General features: G+C 38.2%; 1 protein-coding gene across 1 annotated transcript in view; it reads left to right on the top strand.

Moving 5' to 3' along the window:
* NSMCE2 (NSE2 (MMS21) homolog, SMC5-SMC6 complex SUMO ligase) overlaps positions 1–19,495 on the top strand; it is a 126,351-nt gene that overhangs the window by 49,489 nt on the left and 57,367 nt on the right. The window contains 1 exon segment of the mRNA XM_054292955.1: positions 10,383–10,536. Coding sequence (XP_054148930.1) covers positions 10,383–10,536 — 154 coding nt within the window.

Below are 19,495 nucleotides of genomic sequence, written 5' to 3'. Positions count from 1 at the left end.
CTGTGAAAGCATTTGTTGGCGTCACAATAAAGGAAAATTATCTAAACCAGGATTTTGAAAAGGATTTAAGGATATATTCCCAGATGTATGTTAGAAGCTTTCCTCCAGTAGGAGGACCAAGAGAGAGAGAGTGTAAATGCATTTGTTTTGAAAATCAAACAGGTAGAGTGACAGAGACTGGCATCATCAGTTATCTGATGGCAGGAATCAGCCTCTTGATACTGTGATAGATAACAGGGAAGGTGTGGGTAGACTCTAAGGATTTTGGAAGGTCAGTGGGAAAGATGTGAGGGTGGTTATGTAAACAAGATTAATCCAGGCTGCCACACTGCACACCTTCTCTTTGCAAAAACTGATAACTACAGAGGAACAGCAATATGATCTGGCATACTAGGAGCAAAGGCTAAGTTGAAATGCCCATTTTCTGGTCCAGTTCTTTTTCTGAAGCTAAATTACAAATATGGACCTATAAGCAAAGAGGAGGAAAAGAATTGCAGTTGAAAACATCCTTCTCTGCCTGCCTGCAGGGAACCTGTGAAAATTAGGGAATGGGGATATCCTGTTACACCTATGTAGCATAAAGGGTATGTTACCATTTCAGAGTGTGCAGTGCAAGGGAAATAATCACTCAAGCATGTACAAGGAGGGCATGTAGTGTTTGGCAAGACAAGGGAAGAGGTGCAAGCTGTCACCCAGAACTGGTAAATCAAGAAGGATAAGACTGGAAGTAAGGCCTAGGATTTAGTGGCTAACAACTCCATTGAGGGCTGTCCCAATAGGAAGCTGGATAAGTAAACATCACTAATATGAATGGAAGAATTGTGGTATGTAGAAAGGCTCAAAGGAGAGACTTGTCTCCCCAGCATTTGCATTAAAGTGCAAAATAAAAGGCAATTCTGCCACCACCCACAGACTGGGACAAGTGAGGTATTTGTATCTACTGAGTATAAGTAAGGTTGGTATTCCCAGTTTAAAAGGAAATTGGGAGGCTCAGTACAGTTGCACTTGTTGGGTTTTTTGCTTGTTTTTCTTAGTGCAGCCCTGTGCTATCACTGAATTCACTGCTCTGTGTTAAAGGTGGAGCTCACTCTAATGGAATTATTGCCATCCTGATCTGTATATTAATGAAGATATATTAATTTGATGGGTCTAGGCTTCAAGTTTCAACCAGGATTTGTGTTTTTCAACTAATGTCAATTCGAATGAAGCATGAGTCTGTTCTTAAGATATCTTATGGCTGTTTCTTGAAACTATAAAGGTTACATTTACTCCTAATGAAAAATGACGACATGACTCACATTGCTGTTTTAGAGACTATGAAGAAGAAATGCTGTCAGGGCTGAAGAACTTTTTGAGGACAAGAATTTCATCAGATGAATGAAAAAAAAACCCAAGAGGGGTAAAAATTGAAAAAGCTTGCCTGACTTTCACTGGAGGTACACCCAGAGAATATGGAAAACATCCCTCTGGAAAAATAACAGATTTTAATGATGGTTGCTGTATGAAGGTCTTTGAAGGACAAGTCACACTTTGTATTTATACAGGAATAAGCTACACATCTGGCATAAATCACTGTTTTGTTGGAGCTTCTGAAGATAAAACTGAACTGTTCTTGTTTTAGGATTTAGCCCTTTATTTCCATTCAGTAGAAAACATAGGTTTTAATGATCTTAGTCAAACAAGCAGAGCCATACAAGAGTAAACAGGTTGTTAATCCGAAATCACCTTAGGGCCTTCTTCTGCTCCCACTGAAATCAATGTCTAAATTCCCATCAGTTTGAGTGGGATATTAAAGAAAGAAAAATAGCTCTAATATCCATGTTAATGTATTTGCTAAACATGAGAATTCATCAGCAGCTTGGTAAACTGGTTCAGCAGCCTGATGCATTTGCTGAATCAACCTTGCCAAAACAGATGCACCATCTGCCTCACAGTTTCTAAAACACTGCTAAAACAAAGAAACATTTTTATAAGAATGAAATTGTAAGTTGGTTTTGCTGTATCTGTGCTCAGGCAAAACTACTTAGCACAAAATGCTATGTATCTCTAGTGCACCAAAATTAATTTTCATATAAACTCTGTTTATGGCAGAACTTTCAGGTATGAGGAGAAGAAGATAGCCTTGCTCCTTCACCATGTCTTGAACCATAATACTGTGTATGAATTGCAAGAGCGTTGCAAAACAAATATCCCTGAATTTTTAAAAACTCTTCTTGTGTGCTTCCTATTCCAGAGTCAGCTACCAGATTTCATCCAGTCCACTTTACAGTTAGGTATTGCTATTGCTACTATTGTGCTTACTTGCAGTTTTTGACACTGCTTACAGTTTTTCAGGTTTCCTTTATTGTGGAGAGTATGAAGCAAGGTGGCTTTGAACTAAGATGCAGATACTAATGCCAACTGTCTAGCATTTCCAAAGCAAAGTTTTTGCTTTGTCATATTCGTACTTCATATGTAGAATAAAACATACAGAAAACAAGGTGAAGACAGACTTCTGTTTTGTTAAAGTCATTAAGAATATTTAGTGCAACCCTTACAGCAAATGACAGGCTTTCAGAAATGCTGAAAAGATTAAGGTGCTAAATATCCTTGAGCTTTCTTCAGTATGGTACCTTGGGAAAACCACATCTTTAATACTCACATTTACTGTTGGTTTTGTTTTTGGTAACAGGTAGTTTTAATACTGGTATTTCAATAAAATCCTTTTTTGTTGCTTATATTTACCCCTTTGCATTTTGAAAAGCATTGCACAAAGGGTCTTGGGGAGAAACAAAAGGGTGTTCACCATCTTCTCTCTGCCATAGTCAGTAACTGGGGTAAATACAAATGGGTGGATTTTTTCAGTTAAAATATGTGGAGTAGAGCATTTTGCTTGAGGTGAAACTTCTAACATATGGGAACCCCAAGAGATGCTGTTCAGACTGTAAACTTTGCACTCATACAGGCAGTTTTGTTTCTTCACCTGGTGCTCATTTACATTAATCCCACCCTATATATATGGTTCCTTTCTAAACAGGAGACAGAAAGCAACCAGGGTGGCCCAAGTCCATTAACAGCCTTACTGAAATGACTGTCGGGAGTTGAGAGAGTTTGCTTGGATGCACCCCAGTACCCCTGGAAGCAGTGTGTGCCTCTCACTGCTTACCTTCTTTTTAAGGGTTGAATGTGTGCAGCTGTGTTTAAAGTAGGGGAGGGAAACTGTGGAAGGTACAGGCAATTTTATTTTGGGGACACCCTAGCTACAACCACTTCGTTGATGTGCTGTTTTGGAACCACGGCAACCCTGCCTCACCTTCATACTGTTACTTTAGCAGTATTTGGGATATTTGAATCCTGCTGACAGTGATTTTCTGTTGTGCTGGCCTGGTTTATTAAGGCAGTATGTGTCATAAGTGTGGGTCAGCCCTTACAAATCTGCCTCTGTTGGTATTTCACAATAGTCTGCAAAGGTGTTGCTCAACTGGAGTCCCAGCCCCGCAGCCATGATGTACAGAGGTGTTGAATCTCCTGAATCAGATGTGGGCCCTTAGGCAATCCTGGCTGCACCTGAGCTGTGCTCATACTGCAGCTCCTGCTGCTGAATGGTGAGATACTTTTTGACTGTCCTTGTAGATGTTTCCAAGTGCAGTGTTTTATTTGTGCATCAACAAATGATCTGATATTTGCTAAGGGTTTGTATCTAGCCATTGAAGAATAATAAATGACTGTTTAGGTTGAGCTGAAATTTTGCAGCCTGATTCAGTTACAGTGGTGACTCACTTAGAGTTGGTTCTCACATGATTCACAAAGTGTATGGGTGACTCAACCCACAAATTTACTTAGCTCCCATGTTATTTTCCCTCTCAGTGAAAAAAAAATTGGTTATAATAAATAATCACAGCAAACTTTGACTTACCCTGAGGTAAAATAAATATGTGTGTTGAAAGGCTGCATATTTGTAATAATAAATTATTTAGTGAGGTAAGGATGAAATAATAGGATGTAGGAATTGTTAGACAAGAAAGAAAGGTGACATGCATTTCTGTTTGCTTTTGTTGCATAGCAGAGATAAATAAAGGAAGAATAACTACTTTCTCTATGATATGAGATGCTCAGAGAGGCTATTTTGACATTCTTACTTTTATTTTCAGCCAATTCTTGGCATTTGTTCTCTGAAATAAGCAGATTTAGATATGTCCATGTCTGGTTCAGACATTTTGAAGTTGTGTCAGTTCAGAAAATGTGAGGTTTCCAGGTTCTGAACTGGCTCTTTGTAGGATGTGGTAGGCTGGCACACCTGTTCCTGAAGGACCTGAAGTTGGCTGTCTGAAAAATCGAGTTCCTTAACAAAATCAAATTGACAAAGGTAAGAAATTAGGTCCCAGCAGGAACTGTAAGAAGTTTTTCCTTAAAAGATGCAGCTGCTGTCAGTGTTTGATAACTAAATGCAGAGGCACGTGGCTGTAGTGTAAATACAGTATAAATTAATTTGACTTTGGAGTTAGGTGGAAACATCACCATATCCTTTTTTGTGCTGTCCCAAAAGAATATAAATATCTAAATAACTGCATACCTCTGAGCTTTATAGCACTGAGTGACTAATCATCCTCCCTTTCATAAATGAAACAACAAAGAATCTGGAAAATGAAGAAATTCTGCCCTGTCAGCTGACTTTTAAAAGTCTTTTAAAAGTTCATTAACAAACAGGAATGTTTCTATACCTCACAAGACTCAAATGTCAGTAATATCCATAAATTAAACTTCAGAAGTCCATATTTTGCAGGAATTAAATTAGAAGGAACAAAAAATGCATGGTTTGAAAGACTGGTGAGAATTCTGAATTCTATGAAAAGACAGTTCTTTTGTAGATTGTGTCACAGATTTGAGGAAACTGCAACATAGTTCAGGAATGGCAAGAAATTTCTGAGAGATAAAATGGATGGTAGTGGCAAGCTTCCAAATACCAGGGACATAAAAGATAGCCCTGAGAAAGAGTACCTTGGAACAGTGACAGGATAAAAATATGCAGCTAGAGGACTTCTGTGCTAGAGAGAGAAGAACAAAAAGGCTAAAAAATAACCATGGTGTGTCACATGCTGAACCACTGCAATGCAAAGACCAGTGGAGCATTTCTGTGACAGGCAGAATGCTGCTCTTTTATCATAATGTTTGCCAAGCAGCCAGAAGCTGTTTCAGCCCTCTTTATAGAGGGTGAACCAAATGCACATGTTAATCTGAACTTTCCCTCAGCTAAAGGAGAAGGTAAAAGGATGGCTTTGTGCTCAAAGCACAGAACTGGGATTTATTTATTCTGGGTTCTGCCGCAGCCTCCTTGTGCAACCTTAGGCCAAGTTATTAATCTCCAAATGCCACAGCCTCTCCATTTGTAAAATACATGGTACATGTCACAATGGGTGTTTGAGCTAAATTCTTTAATGTTTGTGAAGTGTTTTGGGACTGGGCAGGACAATTATTAAATGCTGCAGTGCAGCATGCAGGGTTATGCTAATTATTCATTTTTAGACACTGATCCCTTGCTGTATGGAGACTAATACCACAAACTGGTCCAATTTTAGTCTATGCTACCTTTGACCTTACTCGTTCTGAGATTGGTCTGGAACAGAATAATTTATTTTTGACTTGGTGGTTATGGTAATTGATGAAATAAAAATACCTCAGACTGTCCCTTGGAATACTCTGCGTTTACTCTTCCCTTAGGCTCTCCAAGCTGGCCTTTCAAAAAGCCTGATTTTTGGAGGCATAGTTTTAACAGTTTAGGCATAGAATAGACACACTCCCAGTGGAAGAATCCCTGAGAGGAAGGTGTATCCTTACAGACAGATATTGGCAGAAGACATGTCATGAAGTGGCTCATTCCATACTGCCTGTCAAGCACAGAAACCCTTTTGCACATATGGCTTTGACCAGGTGGTATGCTGTGAGGCCATGAGTAAATGGATCTTTTGATAGTTTAACTACAGCTGTTTTCCTAAACAATTATGTGTTTAGTGTTTGCAAATGTGTTTTCTTATCAGGACTGCTGGTAGATCATGTATGTATATGTATGTTATATATAACACGTCTGTTTTCCTTGTTGCTGACCCCCATGTAAAAACACATGTGGTTCTTTGCTGCTATGGCACAGCAGATGCTTTTGCTTTTTCTGTTGCTGTAAACAAGATGTTGTGACTGATACTTCTTTCCACCATATGTCCTGAACACTCCCAGTTCATCGTTACATGTAATTTCCAGGATGCTTTGTAGGGTGTGTGTGCCTCCACCCCATTTCAAAATCAATGTAGCTCTCAATGGATTGACTAATGGCTGCAAGGTGTTACTTAGCATGCTGGTTTTGGCTGACAGTGCTGCTAAACCAACAGTTGTTTGCTTAACGTGTCTTTCATGGTTCTCATGTGAAGTAACTTATTCTGAGGAACTGAACATGTCAGTGACTTCAGGTGTGCTGGCAAGCATTTATCTGACATGCTGCTGAGACCAAGAAGGAGCATGACCCCAGCTTGGTGCCCTGTACACTGATAATTTTGTCCCTTTAGCCATACCCTGTGTTTGTATTGCCCTCAGACATTTTGTTATGCTGATCTCATCATTCCTATATCCATCAAGAATCTGTAGAGTAGGAGTGGGTGGGTGGCAAGAGCTAAAGAAAACTGTAATGAACCTGTAAAGGTGTTGTGCTGATGTAGTGTGTAAGATGTTGTAATTCTGTCCCACTGTGAGGATCCAGGACTGATGGGACATTTTCTTTCATTTGTTTTCCTTTATGTTGTTGTGTAGACCATTCTCAACCCTCTTCTAACCCTCTCTTAGGCATAGGATATGCAGCACCAAAGAGAAATTGCTTGTGCAGAGCAAAATGTATTTGCTTGTTATTATAGTGGGTGGACATGCCTTATTATTCACCTGTGATGTGTTGACCTTCCAGAAGGTCTACCTGGCATTTCAGTAATAGCATGTGTGTGGTACAGTACTGAGTGTGGTCAGGAATGGTGTCTCTACCAATCATTTTAATGAAAGCAATCATGTGGAAGTGAACAGAAACTGAATTTAAATTGTAAACATGAAAGAAGTTAAACTACAAGAAAGTGCATTCTTTGAGCATCTCTCACATCTGACTCTAGGTTTCTGTATGAGGTGGTTGTCTGAGCCTTTGTCACATGTGCTGCATTGCTGGGCTGTCCCCACAATCTAGTAATATGTTGCTATTGGGAATTTAGCTGGTGTGAATGACTTTTTTTTTCTCTTGATAGCTGGTGGAATTGTTCATGTTGCCCTTAGCAAATAGCAGGCTACTCTTACTTTAACAGACCTATGGCAGCAAGCTGTGTGATTAGTTAGGTGCTGAGGGAGAGCTTTATGTAGGCATTCTCTTGAGGTTGGTGAGATGTCTTCATGCAAATTTTTGTAGCTCCACAGCGGCACAGACAAAGTTTATTTGTGTGCATACAACCATAAGAGTATCCTGAGCTAGAAGAGAGACACAAAGGCCATTGAGTTCAGCTCCTGGCCCTGCCCAGGACACCCCAGGAATCCCACCATGTGTCTGAGGGCATTGTTCAAATGCTTCTTGAACTCTGTCAGGCTCGGCGCTGTGACCACTCCCCTGGGAGCCTGTTCTGGTGCCTGGCCAGCCTCTGGGTGAAGAACCTTTTCCTAATACCCAACCTAAATCCCCTTGACACAGCTTTATGTTGCTCCTTTGGGTCCTGTTGCTGGCCACCAAAAAGCAGAGGTTGGTACTTGCCCCTGCACTTCCCCTCGTGGGGAGGCTGCAGACTGCAGTGAGGTTCTCCCTTTAGTCTCCTCTTCTCTGGGCTGAACTCAGCCATTTCTCATACAGCTCCTCCTCTAAGCTGTTTACCATCTTTGTGGCCCCCCTTTGGGTGCTCACTAACAGATTTATATCTTTCTTACGTTGTGGTGCCCAAAACTGCACTCAGCACTTGAAGTGAGGTAGCATCAGCACAGAGTGATGTAATGCACCCTCTCAAACATATGTTCTTTTTGGTAGCATAATGCTGTAAGTTACAGTTCCTGCCTTTTTTTTCTGCTCATATGTGTAAAGTCTTTTAATTCTGGAAGTTGGAGTTGAGAACCACTGTTTGAACTAACATTGACTGTGCCCTTCTTTTCACCTCTCAGTCTGAGGGTATGATTGAAGATGTTATGTTGATGCATATCTGCACTCAAATCTTCCATGAGTCAAGAAGAAGATAAAGAGATCCTGATGTAACTCTATCAATGTGTAATGTGGTCCCTGTGGAGAGGAAAAGATTATTGACATTGTCTTTACTGCTGATGGATGCCTGTGATGAATGTCCACATAATTTATTTTACTCTTGGTGTCAGTCTCAGCAACTTAGAAGCACTTCAGGGTTATTTTTAGTATACACAGCTGCATATTCTATATGTCTACAGTGCTGTCATTTGTCATGAAGGCAGATCTTAGTGGTGGGCTGTTATTTGAACTATTCTTGTGTGTGTCTCCATGTTACTTTTATGTTAAAGAGAGAATGTTGGTAAAACCAGTGTGATGTTGCAAAAGGAATATGTTTGCACTACATGAGTCCAGATCAAAGCATTCTTTTATGTCTTACATTTTAAATGAATTTTGATTTAGTAAGTGCCTTTTTGTTCTTGAATGCACTTGATAGCCAAGTTTCTTCTCCAGCTGAGTACTGAACAATGCTGGTTGGGGTTGTGATAGGTCTTCTGTTGCAGCAGTGTGCTGTGATGCTGGCACAGGCAAACCATTTGAGTGTGAATGATTGTCCTCACTGCACTGGGCACAGGATGCTCTCTTTTCCTTTGCTCCTTTGGTCAGGTTTCATGGGATAAGAACTCTACATTCCTGCCTGGCTCCTGCAGCAGTCCAAGCATCTCTGAGGACGTGCTGTTGGTCTTTCATAGTCACTGTGCTCCTTTGGTACCAAAGTTTTACTGAGTCTTTCCCTTTTACAGCTGGATGTTGGGGTAGGTGATCTTTTATCTCCAGGTGCCTTTGAAAACTTCATGCTATCACCTGGCAGTGCATGTTTTTTTCTTATTTTTCTTCTTGCCACAACTTGTGTCTGCTGAAAGTAAATGTGCCAAACTGAGTTTGCTCTTGGAAGAAGTAATAGTTCTATGGAGTACTTTGCTTTGCTGAAGCAATAGTAAAGTTTGGCTCTTTTTCATCTTATGTATCTGCTAAGTCCATTTTTTAATTTATTTGACTCCTGAAACAAAATATATTCTGTAGGATTTCCAAGGTCTCTGTAAACTTTTAAACCTGTAAATGATTTGATGAAGTGGACTGGGTTTTTTGTTTTTTTTTTTCTCAGTTGGTTCCTTTTTTCCTGTCTTTCACAATGAATAGTGTCATGGTCTGGTGAAGGGCAGAATTTAGTGTGTGTGGTAGGGGAAGAGTGGCTCAGCAGAAATGGTGCTTACCTCCTTTTTTTTCAGATTGTCATGTTTTGACATGAAGTAGCTTTTTTTCTGGTTCAGAAAATGCTTAGCATTAAGGATTTGACAGATGTCCACCTTCTTTCTGACTTGGTGCTGTTGCTGATCCTCATTGCACAGCACAGTCCCTACCACAGTCCCTGAGCTAGCTCTTATGAAGAACTGTCAAAGTTACACTTCACTAGAATTTAATGTTGCCTTGAGAAACAGAGAACTCCAATTATTGATTCTAGGGGGTTCCCAATGTGCTTTTTGCATTCTTAGAATATCTTAATATTGCCTATGTGATGACTTCCCTTTTCTGGGTATTTATTCTTCAGATCATTCCAGATGTATTTGCTGTAAGTAATACTTTTCAAGAAACTCTGTTTTTGCCTGCTTGTGTGGCTTATTACTTCTTGTCCACACAGCACAAATAAATTGAGGTGGTTTCCTTTCACATTAGCTGTACTGTTGTTGCTGGTGTTATCACACTAATCTTGCATGTAGATTATGGGCTTCTGTAAACCTGATTCCAAAGTGATGAGAGTGGAGGTTTTTGCAAAACTCTTAAAAGTTATTTCGGATTTCTGTTATCTTCTTGCTTTCTGGACAGAGTTGTAGACTTTGGTTTCATTCTCGTCAAGTGTTACACTGGTTCCTATTAACATGTTTACCTTCACCACTCACAGAGATAAATTTGACTACAAGGTTCAATTTTCCCTTTTGCTACTGTGAGAAATACCCAGAAAATGAGTTAAATGACACTGAGAATCTAATATCTACATTTCATACTTACTTTTGCTGAAATGAGTTACTTGGAGGTTATGGCTTCAGAGCAGGAAGCCTAACTGTAGTCAAAAGAAACTGAGATTATGGTAATGAAGTTTTGCTTGATGTCTTCTGCTTTGTATTAAAATGTATCATAATGAATACATTTTATTTCTTCTTCCCTACAGGTAAAACGAGAAAAACCAGAAAATTTACCAGATTTAGAAAACTTGGCGCAAGAAAAATTCCTTGAAATGGAGAGCATGAACAGTGACTCAGATTTACAAAGGAATGAAAAATATATGCATTTTAAGGATCAACTTAAGGAGATGAAGAAACAATGTAAGTCTGATTTTTTAAAAATGATCTTTGAATGCTAAGCAGTAAAATCTGACTAACTGCCCTGAAATACAGAACTGCCACTTATGGCTGAAACTGATGTAAGTATTCTTAAAAACTTACTTAAATTGATGTCTGTGTAGGAAAAAACCAGTGTAGTTACCTTGATAGTTTTATTTAGACTCCTACAGCTCCTGCTGTGTTTGAACACAAAATCATGAAAACCACATTTTTTTTGTAAGGTGGGCTTTTTCATTTGAAGACCTTTTGCATTTATTTTCTTAACTGATAGGATCTCCTAAAAGGATTAGGTAAGCTGTTTTCATTTGTCACTTAAACAAATTGCTCCTGTTTCACAACATAGGATGTGTTGCAACCCTAAGAAGACCTTTGCTTTAATGGTAGAACTGTATTGTTGGAAAATGCTTACTGTACGTGTTCTCAGGTTTACAGCTTCTGTGCACGCACCGTCCAACACTGCAGATTACTAAAATGCATTTTTTCCAAATTCATAGAATTTTTCAAGTGTTAGAATTTTAAGTTATTTGTGCTTAAATTACAAAAAAAGTTGAAGAGTAAACAGTTTGGTTATTTATGCAACAGAGCAAAATTGTCTACTTTTATTGCCCCACACATATAGCAGTCATTAAAATGTTACTCTGATTACTGGTGCTGGGAAAGTTCATGGGCTCTGACACTGTTTGTGTTGCTCTTCCCTAATCATCATGATTATGTTCTGAAATCATATTATTCTGCTTGCTGTCCCTTGACCCCTGTACCTATCCCCTCCCATCTTACAATTTGATTTCAACATAAACTGGTATCTCAGGAACTTCAGGAGTCATAGATTAATGATTTATACCATTGGAAAATGATATTCTGGGTGCTCTCCTGTAGCTCCCCTTGAATTCTGGGTTTTTTTGAAGCCCTATCCAAAACCCAAAGAAACCAGTGGAAAGAATTTTCCCACTGGACTTTGGATTGCTTCTCTATAGAGATTTATAGGACATGCTTGACAAGGTGAATTTCAGGTCTGGTATCTCAAGACTCCCTAGGATTAGAGCTTGAAGGCTTAATATATTTGTTTCCCATCTTTATGCATTTTAGCACTGATCTCTGAGTTTAATAAAGCTCTTGGCACTACTCTAAGAATGAACATACCAAGTTGCAGACCACAAAACAGTGTAATTTTCACTCCCTACATAACCATAAAATTACTACTGCCCCACCATTATGTTGTAATTTCTAATTTCCAGGTGTTTGTAACTAAGAAGATAAAAATCTTGATAACAGACTTTGGATTTACTTTCTACCTTGTAATTGCCTGAGGAGGGGGTGTATGCTCAAGTGATATATTCAGTTCAAGCTGTGGGATGAAGTTCTAACTGGCTGACCTGTTGAAAAAAACCCCAAATTAAATAAACACAATAGAAAATATTCTTAAAAAAAATGAGGACATCATTCTTCTACTGCTGCCTGAAATCCAGATTTGTCTTACTAAATGCTTCACTTGCAATACCAGCTGAGCTGAAGACTAAAAAAATCTGTAAAAGATATTACTAGTTTCCATAAGCTGGTGATTTTCCTTAAAACATCCTATATGTACATATGGTTTTGGTGGGGTCGTTTTGTAAGAAGAAATTAAGGTCATCCTGTTAAATTTTCAGCACTCATGTTTAAGCCAAGTTATCTGTGTATTCTTTACCTTCTCCTGTATGAGTTGTGATTTCAAATGCACGAGTCCTACAATTCTGGACTCATCTCAACAGCACAATATAACGTGTCTGCAGATTTTGGGACACACTTGAGAACTGCTGGATGTGAATTACATGTATGAATAACTTCATCAACAACTACTGGTTAATATATTGTTTTCAACTATTAGCCTTGCCAGGTGCAACTTAGTTCACAATTCCTGGCTTATTTTGAGTACACATACACTATTGAGGTTCAGTTTTTAGCTTTTTTCTGGCATTTGGTATTATTGCTCAGTTAGATAAAACATAAAAACTTCTGCCAGGTTTTGTCAGACGGGCTTTTGCTTTCCTGTTTTGTTTTGGTTTTTATTTTTTGTTTGCTTGGTTGTTTTTTTTTTTTTTTGTTCCAATTTTTTCTCTCTCAAAGGAGCAGACTGATTAGATGCTAAAATGATTTGCTTTCTAGGATGAGTTACCATTAATGATTATGTATCTTTTATGCAAAGTTTGACATCTGTATTCTAGAACAGCTGAACAAGGAAATAATATATTCTTGCATTGTTTTGCTATTTAGAAATTAACTGAGATTTGACAGAAAAAAACTTTCTCAACGCAGTTTTTAGGTATGGTGCAAAGTGTGAAGCAGTTAAATACAACTTTTATTAACAGAAAATTAAGGTAATATATTTTCTCTATATTTTTCTCTGCCACCATGATGAAAGGAAGGTGCAGGGTTGTTCCCTGTCCCCTGACAGGTGACAGGCAGTGCCATAGGTTGCTCTAATACTCCTGGAGGAGAATGGTGCTGTGTCACCTTCTGCTTGTCTTCCTTCCCTTGGCAGTTCTGTGGGAAGGAGACCTTCTTAGCTTTGAACTTCAGCAGCAACCAAGGTGCAGAAATGAAATTGGGCAAGTACATCTCTGTGGCAGTAAGGATGAGATCATGCCTCAGAGCAGTTTCTGTTCTGCTCATCGTTCAGACAGTTTTCAGACATTTTCTCTCAATCTGTGAGCCTTTATTATGCAGCTACTTTAGCTGGGGTTTGTGAAGTGATGAAAAATCTTCACCTCTGATATGTGTCAAAACACTGTCAGACAGGTTTTATGTGAACAGCAAGTGATTTTTCTGAAGTCTGTTTTCAGAACTATCTTAGTTTCCTAAATTCCCACTTCTTATTTTTAATGGAAAACAGTTTCATTTTTCTACTCAAACCTTCTTAGACTCTAAAGCAGTAGGAAAGAGTGTTGGTTGATTTTTCCTTTTTTTAACTATTTCTTGTACCCCCAAGTGGCTACATTGTTTTTTCCAAATAACTGAGTACTTGGAGGAGTATTCACTAAATTTGGTAATACCAGAAAGTTCAAAATGACTGCATGTGTGGTAAAGAATATTTTTTGTGTCCTTAATGCTACATGACTGGTGCTGTCCTTAGACATAAGGGTCCCAGATCTGCAAAGTGCTTAGTGATCTCCTTTTGATTAAGTGAAATGCTTAAGCAAGTTGCATAAATTAAATTTTATGAGCAGATCCTTTGAAATGAGTGAGATTGCTGGCATGTTTCACTTCCTTATTGGAGCATGACCACAGTACAGAGCCTTGCAGGAGTGAACCCATAGGAACGAAACCGTGCAGGAATTGTAACTTTGCATTTTCTGTCTTCTGTAAGTTTAAAATCCCACCTTCTGTTTGAACTTGTATTACAAAGTCTTTTTATTTCATGCCAGGATATATATATACATATATTTATACACATACATATACACATATCAAAGGCACCTATCTTCTGGCAGAAAGGATGAGAAATTTTGTCTTCACAGAATGAAATTAAGAGCTGTCTTTATTCTCCATGTATCAGTTTAAATGTATGATACTCTGTGTGGAGAGCTAATCAGAAGGTATAATCTCTGCTCCTGTGACCCTAGCTGCCACTAGTGTATTTGCTGAAGGTTATTTAGTGTCACGTTTGGTGCACAAAGAATGACAGATTTCATAGCCCTTTTGTAGCAGCTGATAACATGCACTTTGGAATCCTTGATAACTGCAGGTTCTGCAAACACACAACAGATGCATGCTTCAGTAGTGATTTTGTGGAAAATGATAAGATTTGAGTGAACGACAATATTGCTGGTTTTGTCAAACAGTTTGTGAATGACAATATTTATTGCTGGTTATGCCAAACAGTTTCAGGACTGGATTTGGGATATGGCAAATGCAGGAAAGTCTGGTGTTGTTTTTTTTTTGTTTGTTTGGGGTTTTTTGTTTGTTTTGTTTTTTTTTTTAATGGGGGACAAATAATTTTGAGACTCAGTAGTAGTTTAGACAAGTTTTTGTCACAGGAAACCAGTCACTGTAATGTAGTTTGGGAAGTAGCTACACTGCAGTTGTAAGGATCTTTCTTGCATTCTTCATTGAAGAAAAAAAAAGTCTCAGAGTCTTTAAAAGGAAAAAGTATGTATCATTTTGCTAGTATGGATTTATAGTCATTATCAATAAGCAAATATTTTGAAAGGAGAAGATATTAAATTTAATTCAAGTAGATACCATATGCCCTGTTGATACGTATATTTTAAGTTATGCATATGCTGAGAAATAATGGTGTGAAAAAATGTTTTTTTAGATACAGTTTGGGATAGAAAAAATGTCACTATGAAAGAAATTATCTTTAAATTTTTAAAACAGTCTATCACAGATTCCAGCAAAGACTAAGGTCTTTGATTTGCTTTTAGTAGTATAAGAAAACAAGCTGCAGCAAGATACTGTGTATTACATTGCTGGATGAGTTTCATCCAGTTAATCCTCACAACATCACATTGAGGTAGGCACGTTAATTTTACTTCTTGCCACACAGCAGTGGTGAAATTTGAGGAAATAGTTGGAATTACTTGTATGGACTCACATAACTGATTTGCAGATCTGGGTTTCTCTTCAGTTGTAGTTTACTTCTTAGCTGGCCGATTTTTGTCCCTATACTTTGCTCTGATGACAAAGAATCAGCTGAAAAGTAATGCTAGTGTATTTTTCCTTATATTTTCAATGTAAAAAATATTTTAAAATCCCCTTACTGACTAATTATGAGAAAACAACTTCAGCACAAGAGTTGAAAATTCCAGCTGAAAGTGGGATTGGTGTTATGACAGTTCAGTGATGTGTGTGGGATATGCACTTTTCATTTACGTAAAATCCCTTACAGACAGCGCCTTGGCTAGTAAAGAAATGAAAGAGGATCCAGCACTTGAGAAGGTCATTTGAAGTTTAGGAGTCTTTGGTTTAGGTCTTTGCTTTGTTACCTTCTTGTTGTCTTAGATCAAGTCATTTAGTTTCAGAACAGATCACTGGGAGTTGGGTCCCTAAAAACTTTGTGGGTCTGGACCTTACACCCAAGTCTGGAATCCAGTTCTGGGTGTATTGTGTTTGTGGAATGTGCAAGAAGAGACCTGGCCTGGCTCATATCCTGCTGCTCTGGGCTGGTGGCCTGTGCAGTTGGCACATGTCCAACTGAGTGCAAAACATTCAATTGCTCCACTTCTCTAGTGGCACTAAAGCATCATTATTATGTTTTTGTGATTTTTTGAGTTTCTAGAACTGTAGATAGTAACCTAAGTGTGCTTTAGTGTGCCAGAGTAATGTTTTCATGGCATGATGCTGATGGGGAAAACTGCAGCCCCAGAGGAGTAAAGCAAGTATGTCAAGAGGCATTTGTGTGAGTGAGAGCTGCCTTGTGGGTAGGGCATAAGGACTGTCCTGAGAAGAGAAACTTGGCATGGCTTTTCCTTTTGGGACTGTCCTTTCTGGGTATTTCCTGGAAAGAACTAGTTGATTTGCTCAGGAGTGAGCTAGCCCACTTGTAGTTTGAAGGATTAAGAGATGAGTGCCTGATCATGGAACTAGTCAAAGCTACTCTATTTCACAGTTTTTGGAAAGATCAGCTAGAGAAATAAACTAGATAAATGGGATGCTCACATAACATAGCAATGGGACCTGTAATGGTACCCAAGAACAATATCCAGAGTGCAAAATTACCATCACAGCTACTATCCTTGCTAATTTGTGAAGACCAGAATGAATGAAACCATCAGAAGTTTCCTTCTGCAATCTGTATGACTTTTCAAGGGTAAAAATTAGTGGGGTTTTTTTGCTGAAAATGCAGAAGCTTGCATTAACAAGAACTGTGTTAGTGGATTAATGAAGAACATTAATTGCCAATAGACCTGGTGAGGGTTTCTTTGATGAAATGATTGCCTTTCTAATGCAATTGATTGAAATAAGAAGTTTCTTGCTTTGACATTTAGAGCTCTGACATGTAATTCACAGTTAAAATGAAAGAGGAATCAACCCACCCCTCCAACAACTCTTCTCCATTATGAGTAACCTGGAGTATAAGAGACCTGAGTTTCAGTCTCGGTGATTTAAAATCAGAATTTGACTGACTCTGGGCCTACTAAGTGATTGACCTGTAACTCTGGAATCAGTCTCCCTCTCTCTCTGTCCACAGTGTATTTAACTATATGTCAAAATGACAACAACTGCAGAAGGAAATACTGAGAGACACTGACTTTTTAGTCCTATAGTAAAGCACTCAGCTCAGGGAGGACATATCTAAATCAGAAACAGCATCTGATGTAGATCTTTCCTGTTATAAATATCTGCCCTTCTAATCAGCAGATGCTTAAGGATAAGATCTTCTTATCTCTTTTCTATGTCTGCCATCTAATCTATACATATATTTTTTAAAGAGCTATATTTGATTCCATTGCAAAAGCCTTTTCAGGATGTAATTTTTGGTTTTATATCAGCCTGGCTTTCAGATCAGCACTGAGTCTATAAAATTTAGAAAGGAAATAGAGTGTTACATGGAAATAATTTTTTATTGTTATTATACACTTAGGGATAATACTTAGGTTAATTTATTGTTACTGCTATGGGATAATTCTCTCTTAACTGAGCACATTGATGGCTACCAGCATGGCATTTTTACTGTTCATATGAATATATAGGTCAGGAAGGGAGCTTGTAGATACTGCTTCTATTCCCTTGATGTTGCATTTAATCACAATATCTAATAAAATGTCATCTTGAAATATATTAATTTTTTCTTTGTTGTTTCTCTTGGAAGGATGATGAAAAACCTTAGGACTTTGCTCAGATGGTGAGAAATTTTCAAGCAAAATAAATCTGTGGCCAAGTTTTTGCTCATTGTTCTTGTTCCAGCACTGTACTCTGGCTTATAGAGATGCTCTCCCTCAATGGTGTTTAGTTTGATTCAGTCAGTTCCTGTCTCTCTTGACTCTATGGTAATCCAGTTATGCAACATGGAAACTTATAAAATCTCATGTTTTGTGACCATGCTTGAACTCATCAGAAATATTTTATAAATTTCAGATGAGTGAGAAGCATGGGGATACGTACTAAACCTTGAGTGTATCTAAAATTCAGAAATGTTAAATAGATGTGTTATACCCTATGGGAATACCTTATTGCCTTCTGGTAATAAATCACCAGTGATTTCACTTAGAGTTTTCATTCACTTCTTTCCTGGTGTAGTAATACATACTATTTTGCAAATCTGAGCAGTGAAAATACAAGGAGTGCCTCTGTCAGCTAAGTACAGTTTTACTTGCCATTATATCTGTTGTCCACTATTCAGAAAGGTTTAAAAGTCAGATGATACAGGTATTCCAATCCTTTGCCATGAGCTTACAGTTTAAATTTTAAGTGTGATCACAAGAAAAGAGGTGAAGAGCAGTCCAATGAGAAAAAAAATCAAAGAAAGAATAAAGGGAAAACATCTCAGTATTAAAATTTTTAATGAGATGCTCTCATTTTGAAGTTAGTATATTGAGGAGGAAGGAGAAAAATAAAGCTTAGCGGAGCTTTAAAATTAGAGAACTTTGTTTTACTTACTCATTTTTTCCTGTTACTTGAATATTTAAGTGGAGGGACAGTAGGTTTTTTCACTCTTTCTATATGTTAATTTCAGTCATTTGTGTGGTGGGATTTTGTGCCATCAGTATGCACAAGGATCAGTGGAAATTCTAATTCAAGTAGAACTCTACTACTCCAAGTAATGTGTTTGTGTTGACTGCTGGGACAAAACACATTTGAGGAGAAACAGGCAAGTAGTTCTGAGATAATGCTGACTAAATAATCCATCAGTTCATATCACACTGCAGGGTAACTTCAGAATATCCAGTTCAGAGAAAGTAAAACTCTTGGTGTTTTTATGGGTCCTGAAATTATTTGCCATGTGGCTCTTTGGTGTGTCCGTCAGAAGTGTGGCAGGTTGAGGTAGCCCTTGCTTTGATAAGTGCCAGTGTAGGTCTGAAATCGGTGGAATTTTGCTTTTCCCTGATCTATACTTGCAACATATAATAACATACAAAATAGTAGTGTACAGCAAGATTAATAAACATATCAGATGTTCAAGTGCATTGGCTGCTTACTGTAATTTTTGATATCACATTATTTCATTTCCCTCTTAAACTCACAGTAGAGCCTGGTTTCTTTCCAACTTGAATTTTATGCCATTAATATACTGGAGATTATCTTCACACTCCCCCAAATCTGTTAGATGTTGAGCTGAAATGGAGGAATAAAGCTAGAGAAGCACTAAAGGACTGCAACACCCATCTTTTAGGTCTGTGGACCTCATGGAGCCTTGAGTTATGTGTCTTGGCTCCCAGGAGGAGAGTTAGGCACACCTGCTTGAACAGCTTTGTTCAGTGACAAATCTGTTTGTCAGCACAGAGTGCTTTACATCTGTATGTCAATCACGGTATTGCATAAGTTCACTAAAAATGTGCCAACTTTAAAGTAACACAAAGGTAATGAATCTCTTTTACTGTGACTCTGAGCACCTGTGCTTATATTATGTAGCTGGAGAGGAAATGGACCATGGCTCTAATCTGTAGATTTAGAATTTCAGGCTCTCAAAGGATTACTGATGTTATCGGGGAGCTGAAGTGCTAATTCTGTGTACTGTTTCTCAGGGGTAACCTAAGAGATGTTGCTTTCAATCTCCATTAGCACAAAGTCAAAGAAATCAAACACCTTTGTTGGCATTAACACTTAAACAGGCTTGGAGCATTCAGCTATTTTGTCACAACTGAGGAGTGGTTTAAGTTGTCACCTTTCAGCAGTTATTAGCTCTGATTTCAGACATAGCATCTGACTTTACAAGTGTGGATAGGTTTATCGTGTCGTATCATCTCAAATGTGGATGTAGATTTGTGTTACCAGACTTGCAGTGAATGATTTTAGGATTAAA

The sequence above is a fragment of the Melozone crissalis genome, unplaced genomic scaffold (assembly GCF_028551555.1).
Source record: "Melozone crissalis strain CALT ecotype California unplaced genomic scaffold, PUWL_Pcris_2 ptg000002l_1, whole genome shotgun sequence".
NCBI lineage: Eukaryota > Metazoa > Chordata > Aves > Passeriformes > Passerellidae > Melozone > Melozone crissalis.
This window is presented reverse-complemented; position numbering and strand designations above follow the sequence as displayed.